The sequence below is a fragment of the Saimiri boliviensis genome, chromosome 17, assembly GCF_048565385.1.
Source record: "Saimiri boliviensis isolate mSaiBol1 chromosome 17, mSaiBol1.pri, whole genome shotgun sequence".
In the NCBI taxonomy this organism is placed as follows: Eukaryota; Metazoa; Chordata; class Mammalia; order Primates; family Cebidae; genus Saimiri; species Saimiri boliviensis.
The window spans coordinates 72,050,632-72,071,781 of NC_133465.1; the positions used below are offsets into that span (position 1 = coordinate 72,050,632).

The 21,150-nt window shown below is 55.7% G+C and overlaps 1 protein-coding gene across 5 annotated transcripts in view; it reads right to left on the minus strand.

The window, feature by feature from the left end:
- Nucleotides 1-729: 729 nt before the first annotated feature.
- RAB40B (RAB40B, member RAS oncogene family) overlaps nt 730-21,150 on the minus strand; it is a 37,289-nt gene continuing 16,868 nt past the window's right edge. The window contains exons 2-8 of one of the 5 annotated variants that reach the window (XR_012514751.1): nt 15,298-15,358; nt 10,290-10,350; nt 8,425-8,502; nt 7,169-7,391; nt 6,504-6,844; nt 5,290-5,467; nt 738-4,415 (exon numbers count right to left, since the gene is read on the minus strand). Coding sequence is in view for 3 of the 5 variants with exons in the window: in XM_074389090.1 (XP_074245191.1) it covers nt 6,573-6,844; nt 7,169-7,391; nt 8,425-8,502; nt 10,290-10,350; nt 12,405-12,520 (750 nt within the window). In the remaining 2 variants the exon portion in view is untranslated. The other 4 variants (XR_005581402.2, XM_074389090.1, XM_039476751.2 and 1 more) reach the window with 4 other exon arrangements.

Here is a 21,150-nt window from a genome sequence, read left to right on the forward strand (position 1 = left end):
TTTACATTCGGAACAGTGCTGTTGATCGTTAAAATGGACATACGTGAGCTCTGTGGTGTGTAGGATCCGCTTCACAATAAAACTGTTAGAGAACCTTTGAAGAAAGCCATCACCTCGTCCCGTTTCTGCAGTGGAACGTGGAGCAATGATAAGATTTCAGCCTGGGCGCTGCGGCTCACGCCTGCCATCCCAGCCCTTTGGGAGGCTGAGGTGGGAGGATCACTTGAGCCCGGAAGTTCGAGAGCAGCCTGGGCACCTTATCAAGACCCTGTGTTGTGTGGTGCACACCGGCAGTCAGCTCCTCCAGAGGGTGCGGTGGAGGGACCTCTGAGCCCAGGAGTTCAAGGCTGCGGTGAACAGTGACTGCCTGCTGCACTCCAGCCTGAGCAGCAGAGTGAGACCCTGTCTCTGTAAGAAAACAAGAAGCTTCGGGCCGGGCGCGGTGGCTCAAGCCTGTAATCCCAGCACTTTGGGAGGCCGAGGCGGGTGGATCATGAGGTCGAGAGATCGAGACCATCCTGGTCAACATGGTGAAACCCCGTCTCTACTAAAAATACAAAAATGAGCTGGGCATGGTGGCACGTGCCTGTAATCCCAGCTACTCGGGAGGCTGAGGCAGGAGAATTGCTTGAACCCAGGAGGCGGAGGTTGCGGTGAGCCAAGATCGCGCCATTGCACTCCAGCCTGGGTAACAAGAGCGAAACTCCGTCTCAAAAAAAAAAAAAAAAGAAAAAGAAAACAAGAAGCTTCAAGGCAAGGAGTCAAGAAGCCAGCAGATGACGGCGATGGGCTTTGAGCAACACAGGAGCCTTCCTCCGGCAGAATCGGACAGGAAGGAGCCTTCCTCCGGCAGAACTGGAAGGTCAGCACCTGCCTGGTGAAAGGCATCGAGGCTGCACGCCTGCCTCACCCTGGCTACACGGCACCGAGAAAGAGCAGGGGGTGCTGACCAGCTTCTTTGGACCTGACGGCCCCATGGACAAGGCCACCCTGTGGCTGAGGACCAGGACAAGAGCAGGCCCCCTCGGCACACAGGTGGGAGCAGCGCCCACAACCCCCAGACAACCAGCACCCCCCTCCTGCTGGATGTGACTGTCACTGTTTACCAATGACACCTTGCACCTTGCTCTGTTTTCTTACCTTTAGATAAGAAATATTGAGACAGCAGGTCTCAGAGTCACCCCGATTCCTGACAGCATTGAGCAGAGTTGCCTTGCACACTCCCCCAAAGCCTCCATGAAGTTGCCCTCTCCCACACATCCTCCCCGACATGCTCTCCGTGGTGGGGGGTCTCTGTGCTGCAGCAAATCGGGGTGTTCTCGGTGGGTTGGACCACCAGCGGGTGTTGGCGAACAGCTTGGACGGCACCTCTGGGCTCCTGGAAGCGGCCAGTCACCTCGCCTAGAAGAGGGTGAAGGCTGGAGCAACAGCAACCGCTTTGAGACCAGGAGGAGTTTGGAATCCCTCTTTCTGCGACCGTCTCCCTCTGCACAGTGGCTCAGGGCCTCTGTGCCCAGGCAGGGTTTGATCGTTGTCATGGGAGCGTAGAGGAAAAAAACTGTATCAGCTTGAGATCTACACTGTGGCAGGGTAGGGACAGTGGTCTTATTTTTAGTTAATTATGTATTTATTTAGAAACAGAGCCTCACCCAAGCTGGAGTGCAGTGGTGTGATCACAGTTCACTGTAACCTCCACTTCCCGGGTCCAAGCCACTCTCGTGCTTCAGCCTCCTGAGTAGCTGGGACGATAGGCATGCACCACCGTGCTCGGCTCATTTTTTCTACTCTTAGTAGAGACGGAGTTTCGTCATATTGCCCGAGCTGGTCTTGAACTCCTAAGTTCAGACAGTCTGCCCGCCTCGGCCTCCCGAAGTGTTGGGATTACAGGCCTGAGCCACTGAACCTGGCCGGGACAGTGGGTTTGAAAGGCAGGCACAGCCGGGCGTGGTGGCTCACGCCTGTAATCCCAGCACTTCGGGAGGCCAAGGCGGGTGGATCACGAGGTCAGGAGTTCAAGACCAGCCTGGCCAAGATGGTGAAACCCCGTCTCTAGTAAAAATAAATAAAAGACACCAGCCCTTCTTGATAAAGAAAGGTGTGTACGAATCCATAGATCTAAAGCAACAGGCCGTAGCTCTGAACGTTCCATGCAGGAGCCAGAGTCCCAGTCCCCAGCTGAGCTAGGTGGGGGCAGAGGGCAGGGTTTGCACGGGAGGTGGCTCAGCCTCTGCCCCTGGAGTGCCTGGCCTTCACCAGGGCAGGGAGGCGCAGACAGCGCCCAGCGATTGGTGCCTCCCTGCCCCAGCCCTCACTGCTGTCCACCCCCTGCCCACAGGCCCACAGCTGCCACGGTCCTCTGCAGAGACTGCGCAGTTTCATCCAGTGCCCTTCAACAGCTGAGGAGATAGGAAAGGCTCCCCTGGCAGAGGTGGGGGCCCTGTGGGGCCGGGGAGAAGGTCCCCACGGCACACATGGGCGGGAGTGGAGAGTGGAGCACAGGGCTGCTGTGGTCTGAACGGCCTCTCCGTAACTCACGCGTTGCAACTTAGTCGCCAACGTGACAGCGTGAGGCGGTCGGGCCTTTGGGCGGTGGCAGACCCTCGAGAATGGGCTCCGTGACCTCACGAGAGGTGTGAGGGAGCTGCCTCCCTTTGCTTGGTCCTCCCACGACCCCTCCGGCCACTGAGGATGCAGCAACAGGTGCCATCTTGGGAGCAGAGGCTGGGCCTCCCCAGACACAAACCTGCTGGTGCCTTTATCTTGGACTTCCAGCCCAAAGACCCGTTCGAAATCCGCGTCTGCTGTCTGTGCATCACCCGCTCTCAGGTGCTTGGTACGGCGGCCAGCATGCACGGACTCGGAATCTCCTGCTCCCTCCACACCCAGGTCCACTCACCGCCCCGCCCTCCAGGCAGCCACCCGGTGTCAGCTGTGAAGGACACCTGTCCTCCACTGTCCCCAGGTAAAACACCTTGTTCATTTCCCCTAAGACAAGCAGCTTCCATTTTGCTTCTGAAATCCACATCTGACGAAGCTGTTCTCCTGCAAAGGGCAGACCCGGCATCTCTGTCTCTGTGAAAACAAATGTTATCAAGCCTGTAATAGGCATTTTTTCTAGCTTCATTGTTTTGCCTAAATAATTCCTCATCGAAATTGCAAGCTCTCTAAGAAATTATTCTTTTTTTTTTTTTTTTGAGACGGAGTTTCGCTCTTGTTACCCAGGCTGGAGTGCAATGGCGCGATCTCGGCTCACCGCAACCTCCGCCTCCTGGGTTCAGGCAATTCTCCTGCCTCAGCCTCCTGAGTAGCTGGGATTACAGGCACGCGCCACCATGCCCAGCTAATGTTTTGTATTTTTAGTAGAGACGGGGTTTCACCATGTTGACCAGGATGGTCTCGATCTCTTGACCTCGTGATCCACCCGCCTCGGCCTCCCAAGTGCTGGGATTACAGGCTTGAGCCACCGCGCCCGGCAGAAATTATTCTTTACTGCAGTGATTTTCACAGGGCAACTGAAGACATCATGGTGCCGAACACATGCCGAGTCTCAATGTTTGGAAGGAGGATCGCAGACATCTGGGACACAGCCCGGTGCCCATGTTTATATGTGACGGAGAAAGGGACAAAGTTTCTCTGAGGTTTCATTTACGTTCACGTTTTCTGGGTATTCACTACCCAAACACAGTCTCCCGCTTCATACAGTCTGCGCTAGGCTTCGTCTGTGTTTGTCCCACCTTGGTTTGCTGTAGAGCTTTCTGCCGTGAGCATGACTCACCTCCTCGTTGGAGGAGTTTCCTGAGCCTACCGTAACAGATCGCCACAATCTTGGTGGCTTAAAATAACAAATATTTATGTTCTGTTATTCGGGAAGCCGGAAGTCCAGAACCGATACACTGGCCGGGCCATGTCCCTGGGGGCATCTCAGGAGGCTTCTTCCTGCCGTCCCGCCTCTGTGGACTTCTGGTGCCGTTTTCCTGGAGGGCCGGGGGATCCGGGCGGCCTGTGTATTCCGTGAACACCTCCACAGGGCTCTGGGTCACAAAGCCTTGGGAAACTTTATTATTTTATTTATTTTATTTTTTTGAGACAGAATTTTGCTCTTGTTGCCCAGGCTGGAATGCAATGCACAATCTCGGCTCACCACAAACCTCCACCTCCTGGGTTCAAGCGATTTTCCTGCCTCAGCCTCCCAAGCAGCTGGGATTACAGGCGCCTGCCACCACGCCCGGCTAATTTTGTGTTTTTAGTAGAGATGGGGTTTCTCCATCTTGGCCAGGCCGGTCTTGAACTCCCAACCTCAGGTGATCTGCCCACCTTGGCCTCCCAAAGTGCTGAGATTACAGGCATGAGCTACCTTGCCCACCGGGAAACTTTGTTTTATTCCTTCTAGTACATTATTGGTAGTCCTAAGGAGCCTGTCAATTAAAAAACAAGAAAGGGAAGGGAAGAGAAAAATACATGTTTGGCCAGGTTTAATGTGACCAGGGGATCCATTTCCTGACCATCCACCGCCCCTGAGCTGGGAGCAGAGGGAGAAGAGGCCCCGGCTGGGCTTTCTCTACGTGGACTCTGCCTTCCTTGCAGCTGGGGGGTCAGCCCTGACGTCCTCACCTCCACCCGTGGTGAGATGGATGCAAGGGTCCTGGCAGTGTGTCTGCACAAGGCTGCCACGCTCCCTGAGGCACTGTCACCTCAGGGTTCACTTCCCTCCGCAGACCACGTCCCTGCCTCCCCATGGACTTTGTCCCTGTGGCCGCCAGACACCCCCAAGCCTGGCCCCACTTGCAGGGACCAGTGCTCCTGTCTCCTGTCTGGGCCTCGGTTCTACCATCTCTGAATACAGGCATTGTCCCTGATTCTTTCCAGGGTTCTTTAAATTTATTTTTATTTTATTTTTTTTAATTTTTGAGATGGAGTTTCGCTCTTGTTTGCCAGGCAGGAGTGCAATGGCACAATCTCAGCTCACCACAACCTCCGCCTTCCAGGTTCAACTGATTCTCCTGCCTCAGCCTCCCAGGTAGCTCAGATTACAGGCACACGCTGCCACGCCCTGCTAATTTTTGTATTTTCTTTTTTTTGAGGCAGAGTCTTGCTCTGTAGCCAGGCTGGAGTGCAGTGATTTGATCTCTGCTCACTGCAGCCTCCGCCTCCCGGGTTCAAGCGATTCTCCTGCCTCAGCCTCCTGAGTAGCTGGGACTACAGGCGTGTGCCACCACGCCCAGCTAATTTTTGTATTTTTAGTAGAGACGGGGTTTCCCATGTTGTCCAGGATGGTCTTGATCTCTTCACCTCATGATCCGCCTGCCTCATCCTCCCAGGGTGCTGGGGTTACAGGCGTGAGCCACCGCGCTGGGCCCAGAATCCTTTCTCAGCAGGCGCCACAGTTCGAGGATTCAGCCTTGTTCCAAAAGTCACGTGTTACTGGCTGCGATGTCCACACCAGGCAGTGGTGCCGTGAAGTAAAGGCCTATAATAAACATACAAAATTCAGCAGGGTGCAATGGCTCACACCTGTAATCCGAGCACTTTGGGAGGCCAAGGTGGGTGGATCACGAGGCCAGGAGGTCAAGACCAGCCTGGCCAACGTGGTGAAATCCCATCTGTACTAAAAATACAAAAAGCTGGCACTTGTGGTCCCAGCTACTGGGAGGCTGAGGCAGGAGAATCCCTTGAACCCGTGAGGCGGAGGTTGCGGTGAGCAGAGATTTCTCCATCACACTCCAGCCTGGGTGACAAGAGCAAAACTCATCTCAAAAATAAGTAAGTAAATAAATACACAAAATTCAAAAGACCCAGCCACCAACTCTACCAAGAGAGAAACAACTATACATTTTATTGTGGAGAAACATTTTCTTAAATAAGTGTTTTCACTTCGTTCCTTACTGAAGCAGCTCTTCCTTGGCCTGCTGAAATGGTGTTGGCTAAAACATTCAACGTAACTAGAGGTATCTTTGGCATTTTCTTCCCTTAGCTTCATAACTTGTAGAACATCTCGTACAAAAAAAGGTAGATTCACAGAAAAATATGCATATAAATCACTTATTAATCCCAAAATGTAGTAAATAACTAGCAAAAACGTTATCAAATCCGGACACACAGACCGGACAATCTGCCTGCACGGGACCCCTACATCTGCAGCGTTTTATAAATTGGTGCTTTGACGTTAAAAAGGACTTTTACAAAAAGACCCCTCTCGCAATATCGATGGCTCTCAATTCTCGCCACCATTGCCTCTCAAATTTGAACCACTCGAATATTATGCTCTTACAAAAGCAGTTATTTTAAGGAAAAAGTTGCAGCACAATCATCGTGTAAGTAACATTCGACATTTCACGTTACCGAGAGTCGAGCAGAGTACTAATCTTCCCTTTATACACACACATCAAAAACAAGCTTCATGCACACCCACGTGGAAATCCCAAGTCCGACAGCGGCGTGTGTCTCCACCGCCCAGGAGGCCCCGCACGCGCTCCCAAGCGGCGACATTCACGGAGAGGACGCACCGGAATCCACGACGCAGCCGCCCGCTGCCTGGGTGCCACTGAGTTTCTCCCGGAGAGATCGAGCCTTCCTTAGGAAATTTTGCAGCTGTTTCTGGTGCAGTGTTTGGGTGGGCTCTGCGGCGGACGGACGAGCTTCACTTTGTGGAGGCCGCTCCTTTTGTGGGTGGGGCTGGTGGTGAGGGAGTAGGACCGTCCGTGCATCATCCTGGCGTTCAGGCCGTTGGCCATGGAGAAGGACTTGAGGTGGCTTCGTAAGGCGATGGGCAGCGGCAGCTTGTCCACCAGGTGCACCGGCGTGCAGGACACGACCGCCCGGCAGCAGAGGTCTTGCAAGCTCAGCACTTGGGAGAGAAAAGGAAACCACACCTAGTGCATGTGCCTGCTGGGGCTGGAACGAGGGCGGTTCCCACACCTGTCCTCCCGCCTTCGGACTCGGACACCCACGGCCCTGGCCTGTAAATGCAGCAAACCCTGCCTAGATGTCGCCTCTGCCCACGCACAGATTCCAGCAGTTCCTGCGTAAGCTCTCTGACAGAGCTGCAGTCATGACCTGTCAAATGCCCAGCTCTCAGACAGGATGCAGTGGCCTCGAGTCGGGTCCCGGGGGCCGCAGAACCACCCCGGCATCTGGAGGGCAGGCGCACCCGGAATCGCCCCAGGCCTACCCTTGCTCGGCCGCCAGAGCCGGTCCATCCCATGCCGCAGCAGCACGATCCTGGCCAGCTCCGTGAACGACTCCGTGATGTTGAAATTGCACAGAGGGCTGACCTCAAAGAAGGTCACGCCCAGACGCTCGGCATAGGCCCGGGCCTGCTCCGTGGGTACCTGCCGCTTGAACGCCAGGTGCAGGCGATTCCCCACCAGGATCCTGGGGACTCCGGGAGCGTGCTAGCGGGCAGGAGAAAGGCCAGGGTTACCTGAGCAAGACGCTGCTGTCCCTGCAACGTGGGTGCCCTGGGTTGAGGAACCCCCACAAGTTCACTTCCACCCAGAACCTCAGCATGGGACCCTGTGTGGAAAGAGTCTTTGAAGATGTGAATAGTCATGGTGCAGCCACGCTGAATTCGGGCAGGCCTTCATCTAACGACTGGCACACACACACGCACACACATGCACGCACATGCACACACAGGTGCACACACACATGCACGCAGACACGCACACACACGTGCACACACACGCAGATGCAGACACACGCACACACGCACACACAGACGCTCGAACGCACACACGTGCACATGCACATGCAGACGCACACACGCACATGCACACACGCACACACACACGGAGGAGGCCACGTGATGCAAAGGCAGAGACTGGAGCAGAGTGGCACAGGCCACGGGGGGCCCAGGGTTGCTGGCACCTCCAAGGGCCGGGTGAGGCCGCTGGGGGAATCGGTCCTGCCAACACTTTGGTTTTGGGCTCTGGCCTCCAGATCGGCGGGAGAACGCGTTTCTGTTTAGGACGCTGGCCTGCGGTCGTTAGTTATAGCAGCCCTGAGACACTCACACAGTGGGCTTGGTGCTGACCACACCACATCGCCATTGCCAGGTGGGCTGGTCTGCGTGCCCCCAGGCACAAGCCCTGGTCACTGCTTGTCAGCCCAGCCTCACCACAGCAGGGAGGGAAGCAGGCCGCCCAGGGGTCCTGACCCCACGCACAGCGGAGCCACGTCACGGGCGCTTGTTTCATCTGGGCCAGCCTCCTGCGCCTCGGTGAGTCTCTGTGGCTGTACTCACGAGCCCGGTAGAATGCAGGGCTGTGCAGAGGTGAGGCACCCTCCTGGCTGCTGCAGCCCCATCCAGTGCCGTGGCCCAAGCTCCATGGGGACCATGAGCCCTGCAGGGCCTGACCCTGATTCCTCACCTGACATCCTCCCAAGCCCACAGGGACCGTGGACAGTGGCGTTGCTATGCCATACCTCATCGATCTCCTTGATCCATCGATCGATCCCATCGAAAGACCAGCGGTTCGCAATGTCATAGACCAGGATCACACCCTGGGGGAAAGACCACAGGCTCAGCACGCAGAACACAGATGCAGGAATAGCTGCGGCCACTCAGGCAAATACACAACTAGCTCAATAACCACTTTCCTTACGTTAACACAAGATTTATCAACTGAACGTAGCAGTTTTATGATCATTTCCAACGATATCTCATGAGCCCAGTGATAAAGCCTCAACTGTCAAGGTGAGCTGCGGACTAGAACTCACACCCACCGGCCACTCCAGGAACACAGGACGCAAGGGCACCACAGTAATCACCGCCTCTCAAGGAGTGCGGCCCCAGCCACCTGGATAGCCCACGTGCATACACCTGCACACACACACAGGCACTCCTGCACACATCTGCACACAAGTGCACACATGAAGGCACTGATGCACATACACACACAGTGCATGTATTTGCACATGTTACATACACACATGTATGCATTCACACACAGATGCATGCATGCACAGTGCACGTATCTGCACACATGCACACACACAGGCACTCATGCACAGAAGCACACATGCACAGTGCATGTATCTGCACACACACATGTACACACACAGGCACTCATGCAGAGGCATGTCCACACAGTGCACATACCTGCATACAAGTTGCATACACATACCCACAGGCACTCATGCACACACGCATGCACAGTGCACACACACACAGTTTATGTGTTCAGATTCAGGCACATATACAGGGAAGCACACACATACACATTACACACACAGGCACTAATGCACAGATGCACACATACACCGTGCAAGTACCTGCACACACATTGTGTACACACATACATGCAGGCACTCATGCACAGACACACACATATCCAGGAAAGCACACACACATATATATTACAGACACATGCACTCATGCAGATGCACATACATGGTGCAAGTACCTGCACACACGTTGTGTACACACATACACGCAGGCACTCATGCACACACGCATGCACAGTGCACACACACACAGTTTATGTGTTCAGATTCACGCACATATACAGGGAAGCACACACATACACATTACACACACAGGCACTCATGCACAGATGCACACATATACTGTGCAAGTACCCGCACACACATTGTGTACACACATACACGCAGGCACTCATGCACAGACACACATGCACAGTGCACACACATGCACAGTGCACACACATACAGCTCATGTGTTCACACACATATACAGGGAAGCACACACGTACACATTACACACACACAGGCATTCATGCACAGACACATGCACATACCTGCACACACATTGTACGTGCACACACACTGTAAATGCAGGCTTACATCCCTAATGCTGATGAAGGCTTTCAAGCAACCACCCACTCTACAGCACCTGTTTGTTTTGAGACAGAGTCTCCCACTGTTGCTCAGGCAGGAGTGCCGTGATGCGATCTTGGCTCACTGCAATCTCTGCCTCCTGGGTTCAAGCAATTCTCCTGCCTCAGCCTCCTGAGTAGCTGGGACTACAGGTGTGCACCACCACGTCCAGCTAATTGTTTTGTATTTTTAGTAGAGACGGGGTTTCACCATGTTGGCCAGGATGGTCTTGATCTCCTGACCTCATGATCCGCCTGCCTCGGCCTCCCAAAGTGCTGGGATTACAGGTGTGAGCCACCGCGCCCGGCCCATATTTTTAGACTCTTGGCACCAATTTATACATAAGCTTAACTGCTTTATCCTCCAATTACCCATTAAAGGATGGTTAGTTAAGCATTGTAAATGCTATTCAAAGTCAGTTTGATCTCCCAGCTCAGGGGATGCTGTGTTACCTGTGCACCCCGAGAGTAGGAGCGGAATATGGTGCAGAATCTTCCCTGCCCCGAAGTATCCCTGGAAAAGATGTTGGAGACCATTAAGAAGAAATCAGTGCTTCTTCCTGACAACTGGTTCTCGAGCTTCAGAGCCACGGGAAATGCACCACACAGCCGCTGGTCAGTGGCCACTGCGCTGCTGTGCAGACCCCCAACAAAACTGTCCCATGTCCTCAATGTGATCCGGGTAACAAAACTGTCCCATGTCCCTCACATGGTCCAGGAAACAAAACTGTGCCACGCCCCCGATGTGGCCCAGGTAACAAAACTGTCCCATGTCCCTCACGTGGTCCAGGTAACAAAACTGTGCCACGCCCCTGATGTGGTCCAGGTAACAAAACTGTCCCATGTCCCCAATGTGATCCGGGTAACAAAACTGTCCCATGTCCCTCACGTGGTCCAGGTAACAAAACTGTGCCACGCCCCCGATGTGGCCCAGGTAACAAAACTGTCCCATGTCCCCAGTGTGATCCGGGTAACAAAACTGTCCCATGTCCCTCACGTGGTCCAGGTAACAAAACTGTGCCACGCCCCCGATGTGGTCCAGGTAACAAAACTGTCCCATGTCCCCAATGTGATCCGGGTAACAAAACTGTCCCATGTCCCTCACGTGGTCCAGGTAACAAAACTGTGCCACGCCCTCGACGTGGTCCAGGTAACACAACTGTGCCACGCCCCCAATGTGGTCCTGGTAACAAAACTGTGCCATGCCCCCGACATGGTCCAGGTAACAAAACTGTCCCATGCCCCCATTGTGATCCAGCGTGCCACGCTCCCAACATGGTTTGGGTAACAAAACTGTCCCACGCCCCTGACGTGGTCCGGGTAACAAAACTGTCCCACATCCCCGACGTGATCCAGGTGTCGGGATGTCCTTCCAGGCTCATGCTCTTCTCTGTCACTTAAAAAGTCAGACTAGAAAAAACAGTGATGGTTTTAACAGAATTCTCAGACATTTAAATACATTTAATATAGAGTTTTAAAAATTGGTTGGATTTGGGGATAAAGCTATGTAGAAATGAGCGTGGGTCTACACCACGGGAGAGAGGCCAGTGGGATCCCTGTTCTTCTGGTTAGACTGTAACAGCTCACACGAGTCAGCCCTTCAGATGCGCCCTAAAGCGTAGGAAGGAATACAGGGAACTGACTGGCATGGACTGAGGGCAGGGCTTAGTTCTTAGGTGATGGCACGCACAGCAGGCACCGGGACCCAGAGAGACCAGAAGGGAGCTCCAAGAAACAAATGAAAGACTGGGTGCAGTGGTTCACCCCCATAATCCCAGCGCTTTGGGAGGCTGAGGTGGGTGGATCACCCCCATAATCCCAGAGCTTTGGGAGGCTGAGGCGGACGGATCACCCAAGGTCAGGAGGTGGAGACCAGCCTGGCCAACATAGTAAGACCCTGTGTCTACTAAAAATAGAAAAATCAGCCATGCGTGGTGCCATGCTCCTGTAGTCTCAGCTACTCAGGAGACTGAGGCGGGAAAATTGCTTGAACCCAGGAGGTGGAAGTCATAGTAAGCTGAGATCGTGCCACTGCACTCCAGCCTGGGGGACAGAGCCAGACTGCGGCTCAAAAAAGGGAAAGAAATGAGCACGGAAAGCGCACTCCGACGGGTCAGTCTCCGGAGGCGGCGGCCTCAGGGGCAGCCCACTCTGTTTCCTGGAGTCTGCAGGTGCAGCCAACACACCCACACACACTCGAGACACGGCCTCACAGATGCACCGTGGCCGCGGCATGGTGCTGCTGTTTTTGTTACAAGCACCCGTGGGCAGTGCCACCCTCGGCACCAGAGAGAAGGGCCTGGGGCTCCAGGGGGCCCAGAGACATTGGCCACTGCTGAAGCCTGGGAGTGGGCGCCTCTGTTCGTGAGAAACAGATTGATGCAGAATTCAAGCCCCAGCAGGACCTCAGGTGCTCAGGCTTCACACGCAGTGGGAGCTGCCCAAAAGCTCAAGGTGGAGGCCACAGCAGGCCAGGTGACCCGCCAGCTTCTCAGGGAGGCCAAAGGGCCAGCACATGCAGTCAGAGTGCGGCACAGCCTGGCGTGCAGTGGGAGCTCTCCCTCTCACCTGGGACAGCCCTGAAGGAGGAGAGCACCACCTCCAGCCAGGGGCGCGGTGCTGGGAGGCGAGGGGAGGTGCGGCCAGGCAGGAGACACAGCTGTGGGCATCAGGAAGGATCCCATCTGGAGTCCATGTGCAGATGAGACCGTGCTCAGAGGACAGTGTGGACGGAGCTGGAAGGTGCAGTGTGAGTGTCTCAGGGGTCAGTGTGGACGGAGCTGAAAGGTGGAGTGTGAGTGTTTCAGGGGACAGTGTGGACGGGGCTGGAAGGTGCAGTGTGAGTGTCTCGGGTCAGTGTGGACGGAGCTGGAAGGTGCAGTGTGAGTGTCTCAGGGGTCAGTGTGGACGGAGCTGGAAGGTGCAGTGTGAGTGTCTCAGGGGTCAGTGTGGACGGAGCTCGAAGGTGCAGTGTGAGTGTCTCGGGTCAGTGTGGACGGAGCTAGAAGGTGCAGTGTGAGTGTCTCAGGGGTCAGCATGGACGGAGCTGGAAGGTGCAGTGTGAGTGTCTCAGGGGACAGTGTTGACGGAGCTGAAAGGTGCAGTGTGAGTGTCTCGGGTCAGTGTGGACGGAGCTGGAAGGTGCAGTGTGAGTGTCTCAGGGGTCAGTGTGGACGGAGCTGGAAGGTGCAGTGTGAGTGTCTCAGGGGTCAGTGTGGACGGAGCTGGAAGGTGCCGTGTGAGTGTTTCAGGGAACAGTGTGGACGGAGCTGGAAGGTGCAGTGTGAGTATCTCAGGGGACAGTGTGGACGGAGCTGGAAGGTGGAGTGTGAGTGTCTCAGGGGACAGTGTGGATGGAGCTGGAAGGTGCAGTGTGAGTGTCTCGGGTCAGTGTGGACGGAGCTGGAAGGTGCAGTCTGAGTGTCAAAGGACAGTGTGGACGGAGCTGACACTGTGCCAAGTGTGAGCAGTTAGGGTCCTTCTGGGCCTGGGGTGATTGTTCACTGGCAGGAGCCCCCTGGCATCTCACCCCGGAGGTGACAGAGAAACATGCTGAGGTGACTCTGCTGATCAGTGGGGTTCAGGGAGGCGTTTGGTAATGTGGACAGCCGGGGCCGGGGTGGAGCTAGGGAGGCTGCAAGCCAGCCCTGATGCCAGGCAGATCCTCAGCAGAACACTGAGCTTGGGACAGGCGTGGGGCTGAGTGGGTCCTTCTGATGGCCGGGGGTCTGCAGGAACGTGTGGTCTTGCGGAGGGAGAGGAGCCCTGAGAACAAAGCTCCGGGCCTGCAGGCCTCAGGGCCGGGAGGGGACAGCAGATGCCCAGCTGGCGGAGGGTGGCATGGGACGGGGGCTGATGGCGACCCCAATGGCCGCCCAGAGAGGGCATGGCCCTGGAGGAGTGGGGGCTTGAAGCCAGGCCGGGCAGGGGGCCCAAAGCTCTGCAGCCAGAAGGGCCATGGTGCTGGGGTACGTTGTGGAGAGAGGCTCCCTGGGACTGGCCACGCTGGACGGGGCAGGGCGGGGGTACTGGTCAGAGAAGGTCCTGAAACTGGAGGTGTATGTGGCTTGGGAGAGGCCCAGGAGGCCCTGGCGAGGGTCACACAGGCTGGCAGTGGTGGGGAAGGGATGCCCGGGAGGGAGCCCCAGGAGGAAGTACCACAGAAGCCCCCTCATCCCCACTGCCCCACGGAGCAGAAACCGCAGGAGCCCCGTCCAGAGCCGGGAGTGTGGAGGGAGAGGCCTGGGCTTGCCCCAGGAGGGAGCGGGGTTCAAACATCTGAGACAGCAGAGCCAACGGTCCTGGCTGGCCGGCAAGTCCTCACCTCCGCACGTCTGGCTCACCTGCTGGCTGGATCACAGCCCCCCTGGCACCAGGACGCTCCGGCTTCCTACTGGGCGTGCAGTAGCATTGCTGGGTGAGGCGTGGGGGACCCAGGAGTGCTGGCTGCCTCAACCACACTGCACTGGTCCCTGCCTGGCACCTTCCCACAAACACCAGGCCACAGGTTCTGACCCCAAAAGCCCTTTCCCAGCCACAGCGCTATGTCCATCATGGGGTCCCCTACTCTGGATGATGGGGACCCAGACAACCAGACCACCGCCTCCTTCAGAGAAGTCCTGCTTCAGTGGGGCTGGGGCTGTGGCTCCTGGAGTGCTCTGCCGGCCGGGGGTGCCCCCCAGGATGCTATCCTGGCTAGGGGTGCTCCATGGGATGCTGTGCCTGCTGGAGGTGCCCCCTGGGGTGCTGTGCTGGCTGGGGGTGCTCCCTGGGACACTGTGACAACGGTGGTAGGGGGAGGTTGCTCCCTGGGGTGCTATGCCGGCTGGGGATGCCCCCTGGGGTGCTGTGCTGGCTGGGGGTGCCCCCTGGGGTGCTATGCCGGCTAGGGATGCCCCCTGGGGTGCTTTGCTGGCTGGGGGTGCCCCTGGAGTGCTGTGCTGGCTGGAGGTACCCCTGGGGTGCTGTGCTGGCTGGGGGTGCTCCCTGGGACGCTGTGACAATGGTGGTAGGGGGAGGTTTTTCCCTAGGGTGCTGTGCTGATGGGGGGTGCCCCCCGGGGCGCTATGCCAGCTGGGGGTATCCATGGGGTGCTTTGCTGGCTGGGGATGCCCCCGGAGTGCTATGCCGGCTGGGGGTGCCCCCTGGGGTGCTGTGCCAGCTGGGGGTGATCCCTGGGGTGCTATCCTGGCTGGGGGTGCCCCCTGGGGTGCTATGCCAGCTGGGGGTGTCCCTGGGGTGCTTTGCTGGCTGAGGGTGCCCCCGGGGTGCTGTGTCAGCTGGGGGTGCCCCCCGGGGTGCTGTGCCGGCTGGAGGTGCCCCTGGGGTGCTGTGCCAGCTGGGGGTGCTCCCTGGGGTGCTGTGACAATGGTGGTAGGGGGAGGTTGCTCCCTGGGGTGCTGTGCCAACCAGGGGGGTTACTCCTGGGAGTGTGGGACGCTCGCGCCTCCTCCAGACTCACCAGAGCTGCAGTTTCACCCGCCGCCCGTCCAGCAGGATGGTGGTCGACTTGTAGTCAATGCCTGTGGAAGGGTGAGAGACGGTGTCAGCCTGAGGCTGCCGCTAAACAACGGGCGCTGGAAGTCAGGACACGCTCACTTCAGGGGAGAAACGCGTTTCTCATCAGCGCGACTTCCAGGTTTACAAGGCAGGTGCCCACCTGCAGGGAAGCCCCCCGGCCTCTGCTGTCCTCAGCCGCCTCGGCCTCTGTGGGGGTCAGGCTCCATCGCCCTGGTGCTTGGGCGCCCCGAAGGGCACTGCAGAGCCCACACGTGACCTGGAGGCCTGTGGGTTTGCTGCCCTGGTCTGGGCTGGTCGCTGCTGCCCACGTCCTCCTGAGCCTGCAGGCCCCAGAGCTCCAACTCAGCTCTGCTTCCGAGGGAACCAGGCGAGGGCGGCAGGTCTGGGAACGCCGAGACCGCGATGCCACACCGGGACAGGGCAGTGAGCAGAGGCGTGGCACCGCACAGGACGCCCGCTCTCGCTGTGTGAGTGCACCAGCCGCTAGGTGCAGGCTCAGGGAGGGGCCTGCATGGCCGTCCAGGGACCCCCATGGCGCAGATTATGGGCTGGCTGGAACCTTCTGTCAACAAGGTAAAAAAAAAAAAAAGAGAGAATGCCTTTCTTCTTCTTTTATTTTTCCGAGACAGGGTTTCTCTCTGCTGTCCAGACTGGAGTGTGGTGGCGTGACCCAGGCTCACTGCAGCCTCCACAGCCCAGCTCAAGGGATCCTTCCACCTCAGCCTCCTAAGGAGCTGTGACTACAGGCTTGTGCCACTGTGGCCAGATAATTTTTGTATTTTTTTGTAGAGACAGGGTTTTGCTATGTTGCCCAGGCTGGTCTCGAACTCCTGAGTTTACATGATCTGCCCAGCTCAGCCTCCCAGTGCCCGCAGTGCAGGCATGAGCCATCATACCAGGAACATTTCTTCTAAAATAAAAACTATAATAAAGGCTGGGCACAGTGGCTCACGCCTGTAATCTCAGCACTTTGGGAGGCTGAGGCAGGTGGATCACTTGAGGTCAGAAGTTTGAGACCAGCCTGGTTAACATGGTGAAACCCCATCTCTACTAAAAATTCAAAAATTAGCCAGGCATGTTGGCTGGCACCTATAATTCCAGCTACGTGAGAGGCTGAGGCAGATGAATCGCTTGAACCTGGGAGGTGGAGGTTGCAGTGAGCTGAGATCGCTCCACAGCACTCCAGCCTGGACTGCAGAGTGAGACGCTGCCTCAAAAAAAAAAAAAAAAAAAAAAAAACACACACACACACACAAAACCACACAAAAAACTACAATTAAAAAAAAACTTTTTGAGATGGGGTCTCTCTTGAAGTGCAGTAGTGAGACCACAGCTCACCACAGCCCCCTCGCCCCCCGGGCTCACAGTCACGCTGGCACACCTGGCTAATTGACAGAGCCCTGCTGTGTTGCCCAGGCTGGCCAGCCTCCTGGGCTGAAGCAATCCTCCCACTTCGGCCTCCCAAAGTGCTGGGATTACAGGCATGAGCCGTGGCACCTGGCCGCGGTAAATAAATATCTTTCCCCATCCCCCCAGACACCAATGCTCCGCTTCTTTGAGAAAAAGCTCCTGTGTTCCCTTCTAGCACTTCTGGACAAGCGCCGGGTCTGTCACCGAGAACGTGGAACGAGAGGGTTTTGGTTGAGGGGCTGGAGAATGCCAGGTAGGAACACTGCCTTCCTAGAAATAGGTACGATGGCACGGATAATCCCAGGAACCCAAACTGCTTAGGAACGAGACATGGCAAGCCTTTGAGGATTTGCTTGATTTACCTCATTTATAGGATCTACTTGAGAGCATCCCTCAGAGCACTAAACCTGGAAGAGACAAGCCCTGGCATCACCCTCGGGTGTGGTCAGACCCTGAGTGTGATGACGCGTGTGGCTGAACGGGGCGTTAGAATTCTGAAGGGATGCCGGGCACGGTGGCTCAAGCCTGTAATCCCAGCACTTTGGGAGGCCGAGGCGGGTGGATCACGGGGTCAAGAGTTCGAGACCTTCCTGGTCAACATGGTAAAACCCCGTCTCTACTAAAAATACAAAAAAATTAGCTGGGCATGGTGGCGCGTGCCTGAAATCCCAGCTACTCAGGAGGCTGAGGCAGGAGAATTGCCTGAACCCAGGAGGCGGAGGTTGCGGTGAGCCGAGATTGTGCCATTGCACTCCAGCCTGGGTGACAAGAGCAAAACTCCATCTCAAAAAAAAAAAAAAAAAAGAATGCCCGAAGCGCCCGCTCTGCAGATGCCACCTGCCCCGTCGATGAGGCTCAGACAGACCCCCAAACAGGCCTCTGACCCTCACAGTATGAGGCTCTCCTGGGTTGGCCACATGTCTGCTGCCAGGCCCAGTGGGCATACTGAGCGAGCTTCCCGTCTCTGCCTTTTCTCTCCTGGGCACAGGCACTGATATGGCACTGTTACGGGACCTTTGGGATATTGCTTTTCTGGCTGGAAACCTGTGGCTGCTGAATTCTTGTCCCTCGTCCAGGAAGAATGAGGTCTGCAGACAAGTGGAGGCTGAGCTCAACGAAGAGGAGCTTTACTGAATGTGAGAACAGCTCGGAGGAGGTCCGTGCTGGGTCGCTGCTCTCCACAGGCAGGGCATCCCGGCCAGTGCTCAGCTCTCGGCAGAGAGGGTAGCTCTCTGCAGCGTCCGGACGTCTGAGCTGCCCCAGCTGAGTCTGGGGTTTTTATGGTCTTCGGGTGTGAAGTGCATGCTGATTGGTCCACAGGCAGCCTGGACTCCTTCCCCACTCTGACAGGAAAAGCACCATGAGTTCCCCTTACAGTCACAGGACTGGCAGCCCGGGCCCCAGGCCCCCTCCAAGGGGTGGCTTCCCTGAGAACCTGCCCCCTTTCTGCCTAGGAACCCGTCTGCCTCCCCCTGCCATTCACGGCACCCAGCCTTGTTCATGCCAAGGGCTGCCCACAGACACCCTCAGCCCCCTCGCCTTCCTTCCCATGTTCAACAATGCCCAAAGTCCAGAGGGGGCTGAGGCCAGGGGGCTGGCGTGTCAGGGCTGCCCCAAGTGTGCACCCACATAGCAGTCTGCAACAGCACCTGGGCTTGGCCCCAACCTTGCTCTGTGACAGGAGCGGGTGCGGGGAGCGAGGAGGAGCGAGGTGGCAGGCACTTCCAACCCCACGAAGGGCAGGGGGCTTCCCAGGCCCCCAGGGGCACAGATGCGTCCGCGTCTGGAGCTGTGCCAGGGAAGCTGCAGTGGCACCCAGGGAGGGCTGAGCTCCCGCCTGCCCCGTGGAGTGGGAGGCCCAGCCACGCCTCCCTGCTGCCGCCAGCATCCTGGCAGAAGCCACTCTAGATGGGCCACTGCCATCAGCATCTTAGCACCGTGAGCTTGACCTCACTGCTGTGGTGGATGGGACATAGCCGCCATTGCTCTCAAACCAAAACATATCCTTACGGCTTTCTCAAGTGACCAAGTCAGTACAGAGGAAATAATCCTTTTATAGAAAGGAAAATACTCAACCAGGCATGGTGGCTGCCTATAATCCCAGTTCTTTGGGAGGTCAAGGTGGGAGGATCGCTTGAGATCAGGAGTTCAAGACCAGCCTGGGCAACATGTTGAGACATCATCTCTACAAAAAATAAAAAAAATTGGCCAGGCACAGTGGCTCATGCCTGTAATCCTAGCACTTTGAGAAGCCGAGGCGGGAGGATCACGAGGTCAGGAGCTTGAGACCAGCCTGGCCAACATGGTGAAACCCCATCTCTACTAAAAATACCAAAATTAGCTGGGTGTGGTGGTGTGTGCCTCTAATCCCAGCTCCTCGGGAGTCTGAAGCAGGAGAATTGCTTGAACCCAGGAGGCGCAGGTTGGGTGAGCCGAGATCGAGCCACTGCACTTCAGCCTGGTGACAGAGCAAGACTCCATCTCAAAAATAAATAAATAAACAAATAAATAAATTAAATTATATAAAAATTAGCCAGTCATGGAGGCACTACCTGCAGTCCCAGCTGCCCAGGAGTTGGAGACCTCAGTGAGCTAGGATCGCGCCCCTGCACTCCAGCCTGGGTCACAGGGTGAGACCCTGCTCTTTAAAAAACCGTAAAAGGAGACAAAAACACTCTTCTGAAGGTCACAACTAGATGTTTCTACTAGTGCCAGCTTCAGGCCCTGTGGAATTACGCTGTGAGCGACGAGGAAAAATCTCTTCAGTCTTTAAAATGCTGCTAAGCGCTCAAGATGGACTGTCACTCGTCAGGTCCGCAGCCATCAGCCCTGAGCGCACGAAACGCACACGGTAAATTAACAGAACAGACATGTTTGCTCTGTAATAGCAACCTCGAAGCTAATTTTGGAAATATTTTCCCTTGGCAGGCACGAGGCAATGAATGCAGACACTCAGGAATCTTATTTTTGAACGCGTAGAGACTCCGGCCTTGAGTGCCTGTCTCCAGACAGAAGGGACGCTCACCCCCACAGGCTGAGAGGCTCATTTTTGTCTTTCTGGAGATTAATCCACTGCCTGAGCTTGGCTGGCTCCTCAGACTTAGAAAGTGTCCTCTTGTCTTTGAGGGCCCAATGATTTATTTATTTATTTTTTTTGAGACGGAGTCTTGCTCTGTCGCCCAGGCTGGAGTGCAGTGATATGATCTTGGCTCATTGCAACCTCCACCTCCCGGATTCAAGCAATTCTCATGCTTCAGCCTCCTGAGTAGCTGGGATTTCAGGCACAGGCACCAACCACCACATCCAGCTAATTTCTGTATTTTTAGTAGAGATGGGGTTTCACCATGTTGGTCAAGTCGTCTTTCCTGACCTCAGATGATCCACCTGCCTTGGCCTCCCACAATGCTGGGATTACAGGCGTGAGTCACCATGCCCAGCTGAGAGTCAAACCACTTTAAAATACTCCTCATGTTTTTTGTTTTTTGTTTTTTTTTTTGAGGTGGAGTCTCACTCTGTCACCCAGGCTGGAGAGCAATGGTGTAATCTTGGCTCACTGCAACCTCTGCCTCCTGGGCTTAAGTGATTCTCCTGCTTCAGCCTCCCAAGTAGCTGGGACTACAGGTGCCCACCACCACACCTGGCTAATTTTTGTAGTTTTATTAGAGATGGGGTTTCACTATATTGGCTGGGCTAGTCTTGAACTCCTGACCTTGTGTTCCACCAGCCCTGGCCTCCCAAAGTGCTGGGATTACAGGGGTGAGCCGCTGCACCCAGCATCCCGAAGGTCTTTTGAAGTGCCCCATAAGTTTCAAAACCATCTTTGCCTTTTGTTTTCAGAGTCAAGGATGCTCGTGGTCTCAAGTGCTGTCACGCTGCAAGACCTCAGGCCTGGCCCACTCCCACGGTGCCCTCCCCATTTTAATCCTTTAAAATAATTTCTTTTGCTATCCACCTCCAAATTTATAAACAACATACTTATATTCCTGCTTCCTGCCTTTCAGTTTTGGGCATCCATTGACTGTCCACTACAGAAGGCGTGAAAACACGGCTCTCTGTCATTGACTCACCCCACACCGGTAACTCTAACACAAACACTCATAGGCATCCACGGACTTTGTACCACGAAGTGGTGAAAACGTGGCTCTGCCATTCACACACCCACCCCCATAACTCTCACACACACACTCCCTGCACAGCTTTGTTGCTTTTTAAGCTAGATCAATATTCTGTTCTCCATCATCATGAGCAGGTGCTACGGTTTGAATGTGTCCCCTAAATCTCACATGTTTGAAACATCAACTCCCAGCTGATATGCTGACTGAAGGCTGGGCCTTCGGGAAGTAATTAGGATTAGACAGGCTCTTCGGGGCGGGGCCCTGACGAC